Source organism: Wyeomyia smithii, chromosome 2, assembly GCF_029784165.1.
Source record: "Wyeomyia smithii strain HCP4-BCI-WySm-NY-G18 chromosome 2, ASM2978416v1, whole genome shotgun sequence".
NCBI lineage: Eukaryota > Metazoa > Arthropoda > Insecta > Diptera > Culicidae > Wyeomyia > Wyeomyia smithii.
This window is the reverse complement of record NC_073695.1, coordinates 50374610-50396676: the sequence shown is the minus strand read 5'-3', so window position 1 is coordinate 50396676 and position 22067 is coordinate 50374610. Positions and strand designations below refer to the sequence as shown.

General features: G+C 39.7%; 1 protein-coding gene across 2 annotated transcripts in view; it reads left to right on the top strand.

Moving 5' to 3' along the window:
* LOC129726207 (protein N-terminal glutamine amidohydrolase) overlaps positions 1–10912 on the top strand; it is a 64034-nt gene extending 53122 nt beyond the window's left edge. Inside the window, exons 3-5 of one of the 2 annotated variants that reach the window (XM_055682959.1) lie at positions 2861–3163; positions 3226–3350; positions 3420–10912. In XM_055682959.1, coding sequence (XP_055538934.1) covers positions 2861–3163; positions 3226–3350; positions 3420–3553 — 562 coding nt within the window. In that variant the 3' untranslated portion in view covers positions 3554–10912. The remainder of the gene's footprint in view (positions 1–2860; positions 3164–3225; positions 3351–3419) is intronic. The other variant, XM_055682960.1, reaches the window with a different exon arrangement.
* The last annotated feature ends 11155 nt before the right edge of the window (positions 10913–22067 follow it).

Genomic DNA, 22067 nt, shown 5'->3' with positions numbered 1-22067 from the left:
TTTTGCAAATAAGATAAAAAGTAAGAAAATTTGAAAAAAAATAATGGATGGAATTCGACCGGTTACTGAAGAAGGGTGGCAGTTTAAAACATTACAACTGACTTAGACTGACGAGAATTGCTAAGTTGTCCAAATGATTTTTTTTAATATTTTGCCATTGAAAAAAAAGAGTTCAAATTTTGAAATGCATTTTTTGAAAAACACGAACCTGTTTTTTTACTTTTTCAAACAACAGATATTTAAAAAAAAACGTTACATTCCATTTTAAAATTTGAATAATTTCTCATCTTTTTTTCATAGACGAAAGTTTGTAGATCCTACGGGATTGTAGCGACAAATTTCCGAAGTATTTTGAGTAGAGATTCTGATTATACTGAATTGTGATGTACAGTCAGGTTTTTTTGCACGCAGGTTGCTTTCTGCAATAATTAAAAATTGGTACAAGATATCTACCTCATTCCAATAACGTTTTTCGTTCTGGGACACAAAGAAAAATCGCATTTTCAAAAATTTATAACATTGTATTTTGGCCTTTAGAATGACCTCTATCATGTTCAGTCAAAGTTCAAACCTTTTAGGACGGTTTTCTACGTCATTTTTTAACTGAATTTAGTCTTAATTTACGCGGTTCCATACAAATTTTGAACGTATCCCCCGCATAAAAAACTGACTGTATTACGTTATGTTCATGAAAACTTTACACACCTCTTTCAGGAGTAAAATGTATGAATGGAGCAAGATATTTAGTAAACAAATTTAGTTGATTTGCGCCTTACTCTGTAAATATTCTCTGCGTAGAAATCAAATAGATCGACAGATCTTTGAATATCTACTTACCTCTGGCTCTAACAGAATTAAATAGCGGTTGTTTACTAAAACGGTATATTAGTTCTTCGCTGTACCTTTGCTAGCCCAACCAAACGATCGGTTGAAATTATTTTCGTTCCTGGGCTGAAAAAAAAATGAACCAATCGCAAGGGAAACCTACCGTTTCCGGTGATATTAGTTTTTATTAATGACTAATAACTTCACTGTCCCCGCCCCTCTTACTTACTTTACTTTGTTGGCTAACGGACCGTTCACCGGTCTAGGGTCGAACGAATTAGAGATGTCCAGAGACACCAGCAAATCGTGCATCTACCTCCACCACGCACCGCGTGCGAGGCCTACCACGGTCTTCCTGGTTCTCTACTGAAAATAGTTTTGGCTGCTCAGGCATTCTGGTTACATGTCCAGCCCACTGAAGCCTGCCCCGCTGTATTATCTTCACTATATCAGCGCGTTTGTATACCTGGTACAATTTGTGATTCCTGCTTCTGCGCCACACTCCATCTTCCAATTTACCGCTAAGTATCGACCACAGAACTTTACGCTCAAAAACTCCGAGCACTCGTCGATCAGCTTCCTTCAGCATCCATGCTTCATGTCCGTAAAGGGCCACCGGGAGTATCAGCGTCCTATACAGCGCTAGTTTTGTGCGAGTTTGCAAACTACAGGTCCTTAGCTGGTTACGCAGTCCGTAGAAAGCCCTGTTCGCAGCTGCAACTCGTCATTTTACTTCACAGCTCATATCGTTGTCACATGTCACAAGCGTACCAAGATAAACGAATTCGTCGTTTTGCACTATGAGATCTCTGGACATCCAGCCATCGGAAGTCAATGGATATGAAACCGTATCATGCATTTTTGCTGAGCTTTTTTGTCGAGCAGTGCTCAACAAAAAAAAAACTCCATTATAAATTTTCACGTTCAAAATATTATAACTGTAGGATTCAAAAAAAAAACAGAAGAATCACATGAACTACAAACAACCGATGTAAAATCTGCTTTCCCGCTGGGATATATAAACTTCAAAACGTTAAGAGCATGCCTTAGTGCTTATAAGGTGCGAATCTGAGGCAGGTAAATTCCAACCATCTTGAATTTATTCATACTCAGTGGTGTGTATTAATATTATAAGAAAAGTTTGTATTACAAGTTTAGCTTCAACATCAACGTCTCGAAATGTCATGTTTCCCAAAATCAGTTTCTCATTACCACCAAAGGGGTTTCCATTTGCCAACTAGTAATATCGACCCAGTTCCGCCAACTATATGCGGATCAATTAATTAACCCATTTAGATGGTGATTAATATTCATTCATTTTCTGCTGCTAAATTTTACAGCTGAACCTTTCGCTTTTTGCTAGCTTTCTTGCGTGTGGCACCCCGCATGGCACTAACTGCACATTTGAATTGCAAAATAGTTTCACCTGCAGCACATTTCTGCTAGTAAAGCGTGTGCTTGACAGTTCACGGTTTGTTTCGTTAGTATTTCGATTGGAAAAATCGATTCGAGCAGTTAATGGAATGGCTAACATGAAGGGCGAGAAAATATCTGATGTGACTTGGAAAAGGGGAGATTGAGAAACATTCTTAAACAACTTATCATTGAAAATATACTAAACCTCGATTTTGACAGTAAAAATCTGTGATTCATTTGCTGAACTCTCCTGTTCGTGATTGTACAGCGCGGGCGTACTGTATTTGAATTATTGTAGGTGTAAAATATTTCTACGTACCGAAATTGGCTTAAAGTGAAACTCAATGTTTCTTCGAGTTTCTTTGTCCCCACAAGTTTCACATTGAGAAATTATTTTCCACCCATCTTTATTGTCTAAAAAACTCTAGCTAACTTCATCCCAGTCTCATGGCCACATTCCCTCTCCGTCGAAGAGGTTTCTGTCAATGATGAACAATATTTGGCAAGAGGGGACAACGCTTATCCGATGAATTAATCAATTTGCAATTAGCTGCTTCCGGTACGAACTAAAATATATTCTTTTTTGCTCTGTTCTCTGTTCAATTTTCACCCCCTTCAGCGAGGAAAACGTATGGAAGCTGTGCGAGCAGGTAAAAAAAGCACATCCGTCGGAGCTGCCGAAATGTTACGCTGTATTCGTGTCGAACGAGAGGAGAACGGTGCCTCTGTGGAGACAGAAAGCCGGCCGCGGTGATGAAAAGCTAGTGATATGGGATTACCACGTTTTCTTCATGCACAACCCGTCGCCAAATCGGTGTTTGGTGTTCGACCTGGACACCACTCTGCCTTTCCCGACCTATTTTCACAAGTACGTCACGGAAACGTTCCGCTCGGACTATGCGGTGACACCCGAGCATCATAGGTATGGGTCTGATTGTTTGGAAATGAGATTAAATTTTATGACGAATGAAACGTTTGATCAAGATTTTTCAGAGTGATACCAGCCGAAAAGTACCTGGCGGAGTTTTCGTCAGACAGAAGACACATGCGTAGACCGGACGGTTCCTGGATCAAGCCACCGCCGTCGTATCCTCCTATTCAGACCAACAGTGAGTGTTTGTTTTTTTTTTTTTTAATTATATCAAACAACCTTCAATTATTTCTTCCCCTCGGTTCAGATAACACTCACAGCCTCGACGATTTTATCTGCATGAAACCAGGCAAGGGACCTGGCAGTGTGTACGATCTGCTGCACTTCGTGCAACAGTTCTATAAGCCTCCCGACCGAAATATCACAAAAACTCAGAACTAAATTACGCTTAACGAATTGAACCGTGGACCTGCCACTGTATGTTGAAATTTGCTGGAGTTGAATAGAAATAATCGACAGAGACTTTGGCTAATGTCTCTGACGGCCGCTGTCCTGGCCAAAAATATGCGAAATGTGTTTTAATTATAAGCGACGTGAGACTTTCCATGTTTTGGCTGGTGGCAGGGATAATTATTTTCGCCAGTTGGGGAAAAATGGCCTCTCAACCCAAACAGCGACAGGGAGGTGCCGATGGGAAGCAGGTTTGCTGGATTGAACGGTCGTACATTTTGCTAGTGAATAATAGTGTAAATCAAACAATTCATAGTTAAACAGATTTACGACAAAAAAAAAAGAAGAAACACAGAAATCGATTCAAAATTTTATGAAACAAAACATATACCTATTTCAATGTAAGTGCGTCCAGAAACAAAGCAGAGCAAGTGTGGAATCAGATTCGAACGTATGTTTTAGTGTTATGGGTATGCAAAGTAGGAATGCCATCAGTCTAATAAATCTTTAAACGGTTAAAATCGCTTATGACTATATAACAGTACAGGCAAATGTTGCATTTATAAAACATCCCAATGGTTTTAAGTTTTCAATTCAAAAGTGACTGCGAGAAAGAGAGCGAAGAGTTAAATTAGGAATCGAAACGCATTTCCAAATAACTTTGATGTGCACAAATCTTATCGTGTTAAGCGAAAAACAAATTTAACCTACGAATAAACTATTCTTTATTGGTATTTAGCTAAACTTTAAAAGACAAGAATCGTTATCAGGGCGCTTTCTGTTTATGAGTAACCTAGAATAACGTAAGAGACAAATGGGTGGCTACGAGCAGTAAATTCGAACAAAACTACTACAATGTGATATTAGTTAACTAATTCAACTCAGCCAATTTCAACCAATTCTGATTTACCTTAACCGAACCGAGTGTATTGCGGAGTGTATTTCCCGGAAAGCAATTATTGGCAGCAGCATTTAGCTGTACTCATGCTCATGTTGTCGCACTCATTATTTGTTCCTTTGTTTACCTCATCGTGGATGTACATCTCATCGTAATTTTAGTATGACATGCGAGAGGCGTCTACTAATTAGACCCAGTCCATGCGTGCGCTTTTCGTGCGTTGTTTTATGCTGTCATGTGTAGTAATTGTTGTTTTGGGAACTTCTAGTCTGGTTCATTCCGGACTCGGTAATTGTGGACAGTATAATGATTTGCACGTAATTTGCGTGAACTACTGCAAGGATCAGCATAGTAATGCACCTGAAATGGTCGAAAATGATTGTTGAAGCAACAAATGGATGTAAATGATGTGCACTCGTTTTTCTGATGCTTTGGCAAACTATCAGTTGATTCAGAAAATGTAAATATTTTTCAATCTAATCCGTGGTGATTCCCAACCGAATGTTGATGAGACTAACGTACGAGGAAAAAAATCCGAACAAACTTTCAATTCCAAATTAAAATCTTGCGCAACTTATTTTTCTATACTTGTTTGTTTATTCAAGTAATGTAACTCATTTACAAACCTCATAGAAAAAACTCAGCTCCACAACGCGCTGATTTCCTGATTCTCTAGGGTACTTGCTTCATAGCTTCCTGAATTCCGGATGTTTCGATTGTTTTGAGCTCCATCTTGATTTTTCTATCAAACAATCGACGTTTTTTGTTCTGTAACCTTTATGGTAGACCATTCGCTTCAAATTTGCTCAGAAAGTTTCAATAGACTGCAGCTGTGGCACATTTTGAGGATTGTTTCCTTTCGGAATAAACCCGATATTGCCTTGCCGCAAATTCGCTAAAGTTGCATTAGCATAGTTTGACAATGCAAGGTCTGGCCAAAACACTTTGTAATTTTTATGGTACTTATATTTAAAGTTTTAAACCTATTTCATGCAGATACTTGTTCACCGTTTTTGAATCAATCGAATATTTATTGCCCAGCTCACGATATGATTACGCCGACCGACCAGGCGTTTCCGCCCTTAATTTCGCTCGAACTTTGCACTTTTGCAAAGCGCATTTTCGTCCGGAACCAGATTTTTATTCGACGGTATTTTCATTCTCGAAGAGTTTGTCAATAATGTGTGTAACTGTTTTTATCTATATCCAAGATCTTTAGAATAGTGGAACACTTCATTTCTAGATTTTTCTTCATTTCGCTCACAAAAATTGCAAATCAATTTACGACGATCTTCTTCCGACCACGCCTTTTTCCCAACTAATCGTCACTTGACAGAATCGACTAGTCGTGTTACCAGTTATATAAAAGTGGATCTTCATTTTGTGGAAAAGGATTTTTCGATTTGTGCAGCACTTCAAAATCGTAGACCAATTCAAAAGTTGTTCGGATTTGTTTCCTCACACGTTAATGAATATGGATAGGGTATTTTAAATGTTTGTTCATTATATTTTTATTTTAGAGACAGATGCTTGTCGTGCCGAGCAGAGCTATGATGGTCGCGAAGTTGAAAGCAGTTTAATGATAGAATCATAAAATCATTGTGCAAAGATTCGGTGGGCTGATCATAAAACTTTGTGCAGAGAAGGCTCATTTTTATTTTTCTAGATTTTCCATAGTCAATGAATGAGCAATTAATGCGTATTCAATTTTAACTGGATTTACAAATTTATTCTGGATACTCACTGCTTCACATCGTGTACGTTTTTTTTGCGGTAATGTTTTAACCCTCTAGTGCCCAAGTTCGCCTTTGGACGGGCTTCGGTAAAATTAATATAAATCTTTATTTAAACCCCAAAAAAGTTTATAAAAATTTATAGTGATTTTACCGAAGCCCGTCTTAAGGCAGGTTTGGGCACTAGAGGGCTAAAGACTCTTGCCGTTATTCATATATTCCTGCATCTCTGAGCGAAGTGTCCAAACGAATATCTTTTGAAGCCAGAATTGAGAGTTTGGGAATTATCATCACTCAAACCAGAATTATTCAGGCATTACTATTCTTGTTTGTGTAGGGTTTATGAGAATTACTACATCATCACAAAGTACAACTTTGGGGGTCATCCACAAAGTACAACTTTGGGAGTGATCCACAAATTACGCAATGACTGTTTTCAATTTTCAACCTTCCATATCGTAAAATTTCTTATAATCCTCCTCCCCTTCCAATTTTAATAATATTAAGAAAAAAATAAAATTGATTATTATATAGTATAATCATTATACATAGTCATTGGGGTGGGTCAAGGTAATCGATCGAAATAATTCTAAATATGCCGAAAGTGAATTGTTTTTGACTTCGCTTGGTGCATTGCATTTCAAATTAGTATGAAAATTCGAATGGGGCAACCTATATTTTTGCCTTTTTCTTCCTAGAAAGTTCAACAATGCTTTGTTAATGCACTACATTACGTGTAAGTATCCGGACGAACACATAAGTTCCGCCGAAATTTTCTGAAAAAGAATCTTCAGGATTGTCCTGTCTTTGATAACAGTATTCTTGAATGAGAATCATGTGATAAGAATTCGTCGAATTCGAAAGCTTTCACTTGAAAGGATTCTTAGAATTGGAAACGCCCGCAGGGACACATAAATTTCGGATAGATTCCCTAGGATTATTCACATAGGAATCGTGAGCGTCCTCTGATTGAAATCTGCCTGAAGTTGGCACACTGGTAGTGTTCAACTTGCTCAACTTGGAACTGCGATAGCATCTTATAAAGACATTCTAGCTCCTTAGCTTCTATACAAATCTTCATAAAAATTTGAATGCAATGTGACAAGCGGAAACAAAAGCGATCGACTTCTGGTAGGTTTAGGATTATTCTGGGCCCCAAAAGGAAGTTTCAATTTATTCATATAACGATGACACACTCTCATAATCATTCAGTTGAGGTGTCATCACATCAGCGATATTTTTTTTGTCCATTTTGTGTTTTTTATTTTAATTTTTGAAACCTACGTCCCACTTTTACAATTATTTGTAAGATATTTTAAAAGATATTTTTTCATAGTTGCAATACTCTTTTCATTATAGCAACGAAAATAGCGTGACAGCTGGTAAAAATTTGGCCTATGTATGTATATTTTCTGCTCAACAGTATAGACAAATAGTAAATAATCATCGAATATATTTTTGCTGGTAACAGTAAATATAAACTGTTTTCTAGTGAATAATAAACTACGAAAACAATTGTTTTAAATCAGTTTAATTAGAGTTTTTACGTTTAATTTGCGATTGTCGTTCATTTATCAATTATTGTAATTGGGCAGCAGAGATTTCGATGGATTGTACGGGAAATACACGTGCCACACATCGGCGTTCGGTTTCGGTAATCACAGAGGCTACAGCTCTTCCTTATACGTTGTCCAATGAACCCTGATGAGCAATACTTTCCTCAGACTACATGTATTTATTAATTTTTGTTTCTACTTCAATCGATTACGCAGCAAAAATCCATTAAATGTTAGCTTAGCGTTTATAATATTGGTATTAGTTAGATTGTTGCTGCTCGAATAGGAAGATCTATCGGGTACGAAACCTTGTAATCGTTGGTTGGGACAAGTACCATATTATTTACGATATTCTACACCGCCTTCTGAAGCAAAAATAACAAACGACAGCCAAATTTTGAAATAGTGACACAGAAGAAACAACCCAAGAACTGATAGACGTTAAATGCGTTTACGCGTGGAAAAATCAGTAGAGTCATCAACATTTCGATGTCATCAAGCTAGATGAAGCATGTTAGTTTTACCTCAAAAAAAAAAAAAAAAATTGTTACTATTTTCTTCTATATCTTACTGTTGAGTATATCCTAAGATTTTTCTCCAAATATTAATATTGAAATCATTATTTATATCCCCTAGAACTCTAAAGGTAATAGCTATATACTTTATACATATAAATTATAAGAAAATATATCTTTTTCCCTGCTAGTTCCAGCAGTGTAATGCACAAGTCGAATCTTAGTTCGAATTAAATATGCTACTTCACCTTCGGTGAAAAAACCGACAGTTTAAAGTCAAATAATTTGGCTAACACCTGCACACAAAACAATCCATTAAACCAAGAAAATTTTTATATTCACTAGCTCCGTATTCGGGAAGCTTTACCGGCTCACGCATAACTTTTTTCCATGTCGCTTACTTTCCATTCGACTCAGACTCGTGTATGATTTGCGATCCTTTGAGTAGTTTCATTAAAAAGAAAACGAACGTTAACATTTATTGAAGGAAAAGAAAAAACAACACAATTAGAAAAAAGACAACAACCGCAACAACAACTCAGCACGGAAATGCTAACTAGAAAGAGTCATGCCTAATAGTAACATCATTCTATTGGATGAACATTAGCTAACATTTGTACGACAGCCTTTTCTCGACTTTACGTTATCTTTCGAAGATACCTAGTTCAAGTGGTTTTAAATGTGCTATTGCAGAAGAATGATTGAGTTGACGTATAGGTTTAGAGTACCATAGAAAAAACCGAAATTGGCGGATTTGCTGGGCCCGTCGTAACTAAGCTGAGAGCTGAGATGTGACGATATCGTGTTGGTAATGCATTGTAATAGTTTATTGATTAATTTTGTAAGCTTGGTTCAATGTGTCAAACCAACGTCTTGAAATTAACAAGTGTCTTTTTTTAATCCCTATAAAGAAGCCGTAACATAATAAACACAAACGTTGTAAATTTTTTTCGGTGGTTTTCAACGAAACAAACTCTAGACGAATAACGCGGCTAGAAATTCTCGGAAAACAATCTCAGGCAGAGAACTGCCTGCGAGGTTATGTGCTGCAAATTGTTAAAAAGCTCTGCATTTGTGTGAAAAGCTTGATGTGAAATATTTCTGCGTTGCCTGAAATGTTTCAACAAGCTGTCTGCTTCTAGTGTTGTCACATCTCAGCTAAGGATATTATAAAATTAATAAAAAACACTATGCATTAACATTAATATAAATTATAAAATTTAGACATTATAAAAGTAAAAAAAAAACAAAAAACAAAAAATGAGATCTCAATCGGCAAACCGACCCGAATGAGTAAATAAGAGAATAATGTGATTGCAAATAGTCTTGTGGTTTACTGTAGTTTGTTTTTATTGAAGTAATGGTTTTATCAAATCATTTTTTATACGAATATATGAACAAATAAGAAAATGGTACTTATATTTACAAAACCAATAATCAAATTGATCTATGGCGGAGGAAAAAAATGACTCAAGTATGTAGAATTGCATTTGCAAGTGAATTAAATAAAGCGTGAAACCTTTTCTCTTTACCGTTTTGACAAATACCTAAACAAAAGTAAATTAAGACGGAGGTCTAAACCCGTTGTCGCACTTTTTACGGATTTAAATTTTTCTCACTCTTATACAAGTATACTTCAGATCAATTTATCGCCAGTTCCAAATCCGACATAAGGGGAAACACCCTAGAACATTTTCAACGAATTCAAATCTGATTTATTACGCATACATACAATACATACTTTATAATCATATGGCAAAACTGGTAAAGACTTTTGTCCGAGGCACCGTCTTGCATTAGTAGCTGTACAATATTGAAATGTTTTGATATCAGCATAAACTCAGAATTCACTTCTAAATGAGCACCTATCTTTAATCCTACGAAATTCTTCATTTAAACAGTACCAGTAGTCTACTCTAAGAAATACATCTACTCCTGTAACAGAATGATATAAACTACGCTAAGCTTTACTTTGACATTTGAAGTTGGTTTTTTACAAATTCCACTTACCACTAGGATGATGAGCCTAGATTTACGCAAACCTGTTTAGGATAATAAAAACGTTTTGATGTGCATCTTGTAATCCCAAAAATACTTACAAAAACATGTTTGATTCTTAGCAAAATATATTATTACCAATCACAACAATTCGAATACCATAAGAATGTTACGAAGAGTAAATTGTAATCAATTTATTGCATTTGATACTGCTAACTAAATGCAAATAAGGACACAACACAGCAACAACAACAAAAACAACAACAACAAATAAACATTCATTGATATCGGAGACCAAGTACCCGTATCGAAATCAAACACTAAAAACAAATGAAAGTTTCAATCGACATTAATGTCCTAGTAACAAAATTACGTTAAACTACCGCAAACTTAAATCGAGCAAATCCGCGAATATGCGAATGTGGTTTTCGATTTTCTTTTGCACGTTATAAAATAATGTGGATACCAGAAGGAAGAAGAAATTGACCTAGAATCGAAGACGCTGGCGCTAGAGTAACAGAGTAAAGCCGGGACGGTATGAATAGAAGATTTAGATTGAAAAAAGGCGATGGACGAGAGAACGAACGACAGTTTCACGATTTCCAGCAATCGTGATTGCTTCAATAATGGTATTATATTATATACAGAAATGCTGCTGTGATAATTAGTTTTTGATGACAGTTGATCCCGTCTCTCTGGAGTTTTTTTTTTCTTAGCATCGCGTTTCATTTGTTCATCAAAGTACAGCGAGATTTATTACTGTAAAGAAATTATTCATTATAAACAACTGGAAAACTTAATTGATGTGTGAAAGGTTTTATTTCTGTATAAAGAAAAAAATCGCCGACTCAAAGGTTTTCAATGATAAAAACTCTAAGCAGAATTAAACAAAAACAAAAAAAAAGCAAACTGAACATTTCCCGAAAATACTTTGAATTTGTCCCAAGATTTTATCAATTTACAAAATAATCAGTCGGATCGCATCACATCAATCAACATCAATCAGTTCTACTCGACGGTCCAAATAGGCAAATATCATAAATGGTAACTTCTACTCCGCTTCAGTGTTCACCACTCAAGTGCGGCTCCATTCAGTGCAAACTGGCCACAGAAAGAGGTTAGATAATTCGATCACCGCAAATTCCCTCAGCACACACGCGACCGACAATTGCGAGAACATTCCGAGATCGTTCTAATTGCGATTTCACACATTTCCATTTGCATAAGAATCTTTTGAGGACCCCACCCGATTGTCGGTTTCCTTTTGCGGGCACTCGGGACGAATACCCTCGCCTTCAAACTGTGGCTGCTTCTTGATGTGCTGCTGGCCGCAATTTATTGTATTGTCTGTTGTCTGTCGCTGCACAGACTGTAGCCGTTTCGGTGGAAGTAAATTTAGATTTTATTATCATTCGCGACATCATACGATTCTTTATGGCTGAAATCGTGCAGTCCGGCCGATTTGCGAAATGACACGATTACAAAATTATGTTTTGTTTCATGAAAATGACTAAAAAGCATAATTTATTGCTGGAAACATAGAAACAATTAGCTTTATACAATCCACAATTTTTACAATCACCCTTTTTTAACAGTGCACCAACCTCAGAAGTTTCGCAAGGTAGACATTCCTTTGCAAGCATCTGTAAAAGAATCGTACGATATGACGTCCCGCCTTTATCAGTTAGCACCATTAGTGGGGTGGACAACCTGATGGCCGACACCTGATTTCAAATTCTCAACATTGCGTAGCTTTTCTACTAATCAAACTAGTTCAGTTTTACCTACTAACAACCAAGGTGCATTCACTACCCCCAAAAGACCTTGAAAAGAGTGATCATTTCGGTATGGATATCGGTTACGTAAACGCCAATGAGAACCAGTTGGTGTGAACGTTCCAGAACGCGGCCGAAACCACAGCCATAGCGATTCCGGTTCTACAGCCGCGCGGTAGTGATATTAACGCCAGCACAGACGGGATGACGTTGCCGTGTTCCGACACTGTCCATAAATGTTGCGACAGATAGGTTCAAAGGCCTCTCGTGCTTCGGAATTGCATATAGAAAGTATCGTGAGTTTGTTCAACATGATCGATTTCTCTGTCCACTCACTTGCACCCTTGAGAGATCGCTTATGTAATAATTTCCAACCGTGAGACCAAGCTCGCTGTTGTATTATAGCTGTGTATAAATAAACACGCGATATCAGTGGAATTGTTCCAGACATTATGACGACGCTGAGCTGGACATTTATTGGCTCGTACCCTTTGGCTGTAGAATAAGCTGGATGCTGGTGTTGGCGTTCTGCTATGGAATTTGAAAGTTGTAGCCTGTAGTGTCGATTAAGTTCTCGTAAAATCTCTCTACACGAACTTAGTCGCACACATTTATTATATTTTTTTAACGAGAGTGACTGTGTAGTTAAGTCGTTCGATGTGTTTTACACAGATGAAAAGTCAGCTGATCGACGAGAGGTGTAGGTATACTATACAGGTGAACAACTTTGCTCGTGCGCCGTTGCTGTATTCTAAAGTTTAATGAACTTACCCGATGAAACAATAATTTCACATTGAAAAATTTTCCATTCTACGTACGTATTATCCTATTGCTTCAATACCCGATTGATTGTCACTATCAAGGTTGTGGTTGTTCTGAATCTACAAGTACACGTAGATGCTGAATTTCCCTGAAATTCATGTAGCACGTCATGTAGAATGTTATCTAAGGTAACAAAAATGCTTACGCTATCAAGTGATAAAGATCTTAATTATGTACACATGTACAAATGGATTATTCAAATAACCCCAAACCAACTTGCAGATCATATCATGATATTACAAATATTCAACGAGAAATCATGCGATGCCTGGACTAAACTTTACGCAATGAAGAATCTCTTATGTAGAATGAATAGAATAAATGACAAATGATTTTATGTCGTCCAAATATTGCATTTTCAAATAGCCTTTTTTTAATAATACGGCTTCATAAGCTCCTCTTATGCCGCAATACGTTTGAAGCATCAGATGACGTCCTGTTGAGTCCGTTGAACAGCGAGATTGAAACTTCACAATAGCTCGTGGAAGAGTCCACGAATAATCATAGAATCTATCAATCTTTGGTTAAACCTGAGTAGATCATCAATATCCTAAGCCTCCGCTGTCTTCGCCTGCAGCTGGATTCCGATCCTAAAAAAAGTGTCGATTTCTCAACGATTTCCAGCTTCCCTGTATTCCCGTGAAAACACGGAACCTCGAGAAGTTAAAGAAAAATTCCCAAAAAAAAAGTTATAGAACGGCGAATTTGAACTTGCAGCACTGAAAGCACTTGATGCTTATAAATGTACATCCAAGATTGTCTGGGAATGTATTCTCACATTGCGACAGCTATGTCAAACAAACTCAGTAAATTTGTATTGGGTTCCAGGACATTGTGGCATTGGTGGGAATGAAAAGGCAGACGAACTTGCAAAACAAGGATCTAACTCACAGTTTATCGGCCCAGAACCTTTCTGCGGTATATCAAACTGTGCAGTGAAAATGGAGCTTAAACGCTGGGAGGAACAAAAGGTGATAACCAATTGGTTTGATGTCAAAAAGAGTTCCCAATCTAAAAGATTTATCACACCAAACGAGAATCATTCGAAAAAGCTCCTAGAGCTCAACAAAAGAGCTCTTTGTGCATACGTCGGCCTAGTAACGGGGCACTGTCCGAGTAGATATCATTTAAAGAACATTGGCCGGGTTCAGGATGATATCTGTCGCTTTTGTAATATGGAAAGCGAGACATCGGAACATCTGCTGTGCAGTTGTGGTGCATTATTTGAACGCAGATCAAGGTTTCTTGGCAGTGGCTGTTTACAGCCCAAAGAGATTTGGTCTTTGAATCCTGGGAAGGTGATTGGCTTCATAAACCATATTTCACCTGACTGGGAGCGTGTCGGTGCAGGTACCTGATCACTCAACAATAGTGGTCATTGTATTTTGCAAGGAGACACGTATAGCAATTGACTGGGATATATATTACAAAAGTTCACATCAATGGACAACGTAATTCTAATTCCCTAACAAAAAAAAATTTGAACTTTATTTCCATCACATAGAAAAATCACAGGAGGGTTGTGTGCAAAGCCACGACCGCAAGGTTGAAGTAGAATACTTTTACAAGAAAGATAACCCGGCTGCTTGCGTGTCAGTCATTTTGAAATCGGATTTGTTTCGTATATACCGCTTGTTATGCACAGTATCAACAAATCGTAATAAACATCACACTGCTTTGCATTTGCAGCAGGATTAAACCTCAGTTGCAGTTTATTAAAAACCATTAATATGCTCTTCCAAAAACATTTAGTAGCCTCGAAAAAGGCCGATTGCTGCAATTGCAATTTTCATTCAATTATTGCATAAATGCTTCATGGTCAGATATACCAGCTGCAACTGCTACGCTATTCGTAGCCATGCCACAGTTGTGGCCGCTATACGCTGCCATTGGTATCCGCTGTCCCTGCATCAGCTGGCCCAGCTGCTATCGATGCTGAGATCCGCTGCAACTAGTGCGCTATCCATTGCTACGCCACAGCTGTGGCCGCCATCAGCTATCGCTGGTATCCAAATCCATCGAATACTAACCGATTTATTAGCACTTGAAATTGGACATATTTTTCACTTTTTTCGGTTTTAGATTTTCATTTCACATCCCTATGCAGCCAAACTTCCTGAGAGAAGTATTCTACTTCAAAAAATGTCTGAAAACAAGTCCTGAAAAAGTATTGAAACTTCATTGGTTCGGTTAGTAGATTTCCTAAAAATTTGACCAGAAAAAGAACATAAGAATGTTTAAACTCGCTTCAGTTAGAGGTGTGCGTTCTATACTGCAGAAGACGAGTCAGAGAGAAACCCTCGCACTGTCTGTGGAGCTCGGTTTTATAAACATTGGGTTCCGTAACAATTTTTGGAGATTGTTAATCAACTGACCCGTTAGTTCGTTTCCTATAAAGAATTTCTACGCGGTCCATTGAATCAATTGAGGTGTTATTGGGCTGTGATTCTGCTGCTGGTGCTCCTAGGTCAGTTTCTGCTCCGCTTCTATTTACTGCAGCGGTTCTCAACCGTCCGCGTACCCCTTGGCGATATTCTCCAAATCAATTGTACCCCCTGGCTTGGTTTGTTGTCGCAGTGTGGACAAGAGTAGTGGTAGATTATGTTGTGGCAGTCTGGTTCAGGTTTCAAATTAATCTCTGGTTTAGTAATCCATCCACCTGTCGACCAACCTCGCTGGCATCTGTGAGAAGGTTTCCATCCGCGTCGTTGCACATGTGCTGGCTTGTGGCCCACAGCCTCTGCGAGACTGGTTTACCTTCTCATAGAACTTCCGCGTATCAATAGCACGGTACAGCTGCTTCAGCTCCTCGTGTTGTTGGCGTTTCTTTTGTCTCAAAATCGTGGTCATCTCGTTCCGTGCCCGTTTGTAACTGGCCTTGTTTTCTCTCGTTGATCCGCCCAGGTATATCGCCCAGCTCCGGTTCTTCTTATTCACCGCTACCTCGCACTGGCCATCATACCAGTCGTTTCTGCCACTCGGTGCTTCCACTCCTAGTGTTGCCGTTGCAGTCTCCCTGATAGCTGTGAGAATGCTGCACCAGCGTACCTCGAGAATCCCCTCCGCCGTGGGTAGTACCGTTTCCAGCTGTTGCGCGTATTTCTCCGCAGCCTGGGAGTCCAAGAGCTGCTTGATGTTGAGCCGTGGGGTACGGCGATATCGCTCGAAGTATACGGTCGACAGTTTTAAGTGCAAAAATACCGCAACTGAGTAATGGTCCGAGCCAATATCCGCACCGCGATTAGTGCGTACATTTGTAATGTCTGAGAAGAACCGGCCGTCGATGAGAACATGGTCAATTTGATATGCTGTACGTTGGTCAGGATATCTCCAGGTGGTTTCGTGGATTCCTTTCGGAGAAAGAAGGGACTTCGGACTACCAGTCCTCGGGAAGCTGCGAAGTTGACGCATCGCTGGCCGTTGTCGTTCGTCACAATGTGCAGGCTGTCCGGGTCGATCACCGGTTTGTATATGTATTCCCTACCGATCTGAGCATTCATGTCCCCGATGACAGTCTAAATGTCTCACGGGAGCAGCTATGAGAGTTTCTCCAGCTGTGCGTAGAACGGTTTTCTCTTTACATCGGGTCTATCCTTCGTGAGGGCAGTGCACATTGGGGATAGTTGTAGAACCGGCCTTGTATTCTCAACAAACACAATCTGTCACTGATCGCCTGCCACTTGATCACACGGCTCCGCATCCTGCCCAGCATTACAAGCCGGTACCCAGCTCATTGGTTGTACCGCCGCTCTGGTATTATTGTGCTCTGCGGCCACAAATGCTCCGTACCTTCTTCCCTCTCCGGCAAAGCTCCTGGAGCGCAACGGTGTCGAAGTGGCGAGGTTCTAACTGATCCAGCAGAGTCCGGTCACCACCCGGGGTGTTCAGCGATCTACGGTTTCGTCGCCTAGCTCGTTTCCGATTGTTCCGGTCCGTATTCAATTATTGATTGTTCAGAGTAGTTTAATTTTTCGGCATGTTGCCTTACTAGGGATGCAGATGTCTAGTCTCGCGACGGGGCTGCCTTGGTGGGTGTAGCTGGCGAGACACCAAATTTCATAATTCAGCGCTCCGCTCCGGATCAGACGCTGTTAGAGCCGACCCTAACTTAGAGAATAGACGCTCTGGCAAGCTGTTCTCCTAGGAGAATAAATAAATAAATAAACTTGCGACTAAATCCCAATATTATTAGAGAGATCGTATGCAGACTTGTCATTTCACCTTAGAAGAATCAGCTTGTAGGAGAATATCTTTTACTGCGAAAACAACTGCTCTCACACTGGAGGACAAAGCGACACACTTTCTTGAAGAGAGCAGCGAATCGTGTCTATCTGCATTCTGCATAGCTTGCGAAAAAAACACCGCGATGGAATATGGTATCATCTATTTCTCACACGAAAGGATACATTGCTTTTTACTGTATGACTCTCAAGCATATATCAAATGAGGAGACCATCTAGATAGGAAAGTAAACTGCATTATTTACTTTGCATCTCGAGACTGAAAAAAATTAATCCAGCCGCCTGACACGCATGTTTGCTCTTCGAATGTAATAGAATTTATCTCAGATTTATCTCAGCGGTATACTTCAGTGAATTCTTACTAGAGTAATTCAACACTCTTGTTTTGCTCAGCTGCGGTATAAGCAGCAAGTGTATTAATTTTTCTACGATCGGCAGAAACACAGCTCAAAGCAGTATAAAGAAGTTTGGTGAAAAACATATTGAGGAGAATGACAAGCCTGTTCGTATGTATTGAGAGATGCCACAAAACTGACCACTTTCCGGGCGGTATCTAGAACATGCTCCGATGTGGTAACTGTGATCCTAGCTCCCAGGAAACTAATCAGTGTGATTTGAAGTGCCGTATAATAGACTTGCCGAGTTTCAAATGCTGTTCATACATTATGATGACCGGAATTTGTTCCGTTTATATCTTTGGAACCAGCTTATCAACACCAACCAAATTCAACTGTAACGTAAAAAAACCTTCCAGCACGTGAAAGCGTGCTTGACCTATCCCTTTGCTCGACATCACTAGCGTTAGATTGCCAGTGGAAAGTAATCAATGATCCTCACGGTAGTGATAATCTTCCAATCGTTATATCAATTGCTAATGGTTCAACTCCCACGAATCCAATCGACGAATCATACGACCTCACACGTAACATTGATTGGAAGCGTTATGAAACTACCATAGCGGAACCCATCGAGTCTCACGAGGAACTTCCTCCGGAGGAAGAATACGCGTTCCTTTCTGGCTTGATCATCGACGCCGCGACTCAAGCTCAGACGAAAGACGGGGTAACAATTAGACGGCGTCCTCCTACTAAATGGTGGGACAAAGAGTGCTCTGAACTGTACGCGCGAAGGTCCTCGGCATATAAGGACTACCGAAAGTACGGCTCTGTTAAGCTGCTTCGAAGGTACGAGGTACTGGACAGGCAGATGAAAAGCTTAATAAAAGCGAGAAAACGCGGATACTGGCAGCGGTTTGTAAACGCGTTATCGAGGGAAACAGCGATGAGTACTCTTTGGGATACCGCCAGGCGCATGCGGAATCGTAACGTTTCGAATGAGAGCGAGGAGTATTCAGATCGCTGGATACTCGATTTTGCCAAAAAGGTCTGTCCGGACCGGAGCAGAAGACCTTTCGCGACGCGTTTTTAGTAACTACGGAAGAGCCTCCATTTTCGATGTTGGAATTTTCAATGGATCTCCTTTCGTGCAACAATAAAGCTCCAGGGTTGGATAGAATTGAATTCAACTTGTTGAAGAATTTACCCGATTCTGCAAAAAGACGCTTGTTGAACTTGTTCAACTAGTTTCTTGAGCTAAACGTTGTTCCGGACGACTGGAGGGAGATAAAAGTCATTGCTATTCAAAAACCCGGAAAACCTGCCTCTGATCACAATTCTTGTAGGCTAATTGCTATGCTCTCTTGCCTCCGGAAATTAATGGAGAAAATGATCCTCTTACGGTTAGACAAATGGGTCGAAACAAACGGTTTACTTTCAGATACTCAATTTGGCTTCCGCCGGGGCAAAGGGACGAACGACTGCCTAGCGTTGCTTTCTACTGAAATTCAACTCGCCTTTGCTCGGAAAGAGCAAATGGCTTTTGCATTCTTGGACATTAAGGGGGCCTTTGACTCTGCCTCTGAGAAGTTTTAAGCGAGAAACTTCACTCACAGGGACTTTCACCAAATTTGAATAACTTTTTGTTCAAACTGTTGTCAGAAAAGCATATGTTTCTCACATATGATTCGACAACTTCCCGAATTAGTTACATGGGTCTTCCCCAGGGCTCATGTTTAAGCCCTCTCTTATATAATTTTTACGTCAATAACATCGATGAATACCTTGCAAATTCATGCACGCTAAGGCAATTTGCAAACGATAGCGTAGTTTCCATTACTGGAAGCGAGGCTAACGATCTGCAGGGACCATTGCAAGATACCTTAGACAATTTGTCTGAATGGGCTCTTATGCTGGGTATCGAATTCTCTCCGGAGAAAACTGAGCTGGTCGTTTTTTCTAGGAAGCATAACCCAGCCCAGCTGCAGCTCCTATTAACGGGTAAAACGATCTCTCAGGTTTTAGTCGCTAAATATCTCGGGGTCTGGTTCGACTCTAAATGCACCTGGGCTTGTCATAATAGGTATCTGACACAAAAATGCAAACAGAGGATTAATTTTCTTCGCACGATTACCGGAACTTGGTGGGGTGCCCACCCAGGAGACCTTCTAAGGTTATACCAAACAACGATCAGTTCTTGAATACGGTTGTTTCTGCTTTCGCTCCGCTGCGAAAACACACATTATAAAACTAGAAAGAATACAATATCGTTGTTTGCGTATTGCCTTGGGCTGCATGCAGTCGACCCATACGATGAGTCTTGAAGTGTTAGCGGGTATTCTTCCGTTGAAACATCGTTTTTGGAATTTCTCTTACCGGTTACTTATTCGGTGCACGGTCATGAACCGATTAGTAATTGAAAATTTTGAGAGGTTGGTCGACCTTCAATCTCAATCCAGATTTATGACTTTATATTTTGACCTTATGGCTCAGGATATTAACCCTTTTTCATACGTTCCCTTCAATGTTGCACTTTTAGATACTTCCAACAATGCTATATTCTTCGACACCAACATTAAAGAAGACATTATTGGTATCCCGGATCAATTGCGATCGCAAGAGATTCCCAAGATTTTTTCTAGAAAGTTTAGACATGTGAGTTGTGATAGAATGTTTTATACTGACGGATCTCATCTAGATGAGTCCACTGGCTTCGGTGTTTTTCACGAAAATTTTACCGCCTCCTACAAACTCGATGCTTCTGCTTCCGTGTACACTGCAGAACTTGCTCTCTTGGGATCATCGAAACCCTACCCATAGACCACTACTTCATCTTCACAGACAGTCTCAGTGCCATTGAGGCTCTGCGATCGATGAAGACTGTGAAGCACACCCCATATTTCCTGGGAAAAATATGGCGGTTTTTAATTGCTTTAACAGATAAAAATACCGGGTTACCTTAGCGTGGGTCCCTTTTCATTGTTCCATTCCGAGCAATGAAAAGGCTGACGCTTTAGCTAAGGTGGGTGCTATTGATGGCGATATTTATGAAAGACCAATTGCTTACCGCGACGACGCGAGACAGGACATAACACTTATTATTCTTACAAAACATAAAAAGGAGTAAATTTACCTTTTTCGTCGACCGGTTTCGGGCTACGATCTTGCCCATCAGCTGGACGATGTCCGACTAGTTACTTGTGGTAGTTTCCGATCCTGATACGCAGAGAGTTGTACTGTATTTACAGCTTCGTTAGATGGAAGAGAGGGGACGATATTGGGGGGTCGTCCTCATTCATTAGTGGGTGGTCAGTGGTAGTGATGTACATGGATTCCCATGCATTTAAGTGTGCAGTGTTTGGTAAATTAAACTGATAAAAAATGTACAAAAAACCGCACACTTAAATGCATGGGAATCCATGTACATCACTACCACTGACCACCCACTAATGAATGAGGACGACCCCCCAATATCGTCCCCTCTCTTCCATCTAACGAAGCTGTAAATACAGTACAACTCTCTGCGTATCAGGATCGGAAACTACCACAAGTAACTAGTCGGACATCGTCCAGCTGATGGGCAAGATCGTAGCCCGAAACCGGTCGACGAAAAAGGTAAATTTTCTCCTTTTTATGTTTTGTAAGAATAATAAGTGTTATGTCCTGTCTCGCGTCGTCGCGGTATGTGATTGTTCTTACATTGGCACAAGAAAATTAATAGACCAATTGCTTATGATGAATTTTATAGCATTTTGCGTCAGAGAGCTCTAGAATCAAAGTTTTTGTAGTTTTTTGGTAAATCGTCAGTATTATATCAATAGTATTTTACAATCATCATTGAAAATTATATGTTTTGGATCGATTATCAAACTTCACTCTGTTCTTCAAGTTAAATTAATTACCTCGAATTCAGCGTAGGTCCTAAATTCAATAACTTTTTGACGGTATGAAACTTATGCCGAATTTTCTAGTCGGTCGATTTTGCACCACTGATCAATTCATTCTCGGATGGGCGCCATTATTTTGTTACCCCTATTGTTGTTTAAGTAGGATATTTATGTTTTATCAATATAAGATATAGGCACCTATAGCGATTGAAATGCTAAATTACATTGGTTTCATCTATTTCCTCAATGCGTTATTCCGGATAGGCGCGCACCGAATTTAAATCATTGTTGTCATTTCTCAGACACAGGGAAATCCTCCCGCATGCTACCCAAAACATCAATGGTAACGCTGCATGCGTCGCATTCTTTTGCGCGCGTGTGTATTAGTACCAGTCCACCCTAAAGTCGCGTGTTCAGCGGCCAGTATTTTCAGCAGCTGATTGACTGCGGGTTGCAAATAGTGTAGTATGGGTGCGCTGCACTGTACAAGCCACCCGCTTGTGTTCGTACAGCGTGTGCGGTATGCCTGACTTTGGCCGTCCACCAATCAGAGCTCGTCGTACGATCATCCGATGTCCGGGCCAGGTGTGCTGGTGCTTGCTCTGACGCCTAGCGTCGGTTTTTCTCTGCCGATTTACGCTACGCAGGCAGTTTGACAGCTAAGGAAACAGCGTGACACGGAGGTGTATTGTAAAGTATGAATTCGGTCTGTTTGAAGTGTAAATATGGATGTACTCCTGAATCA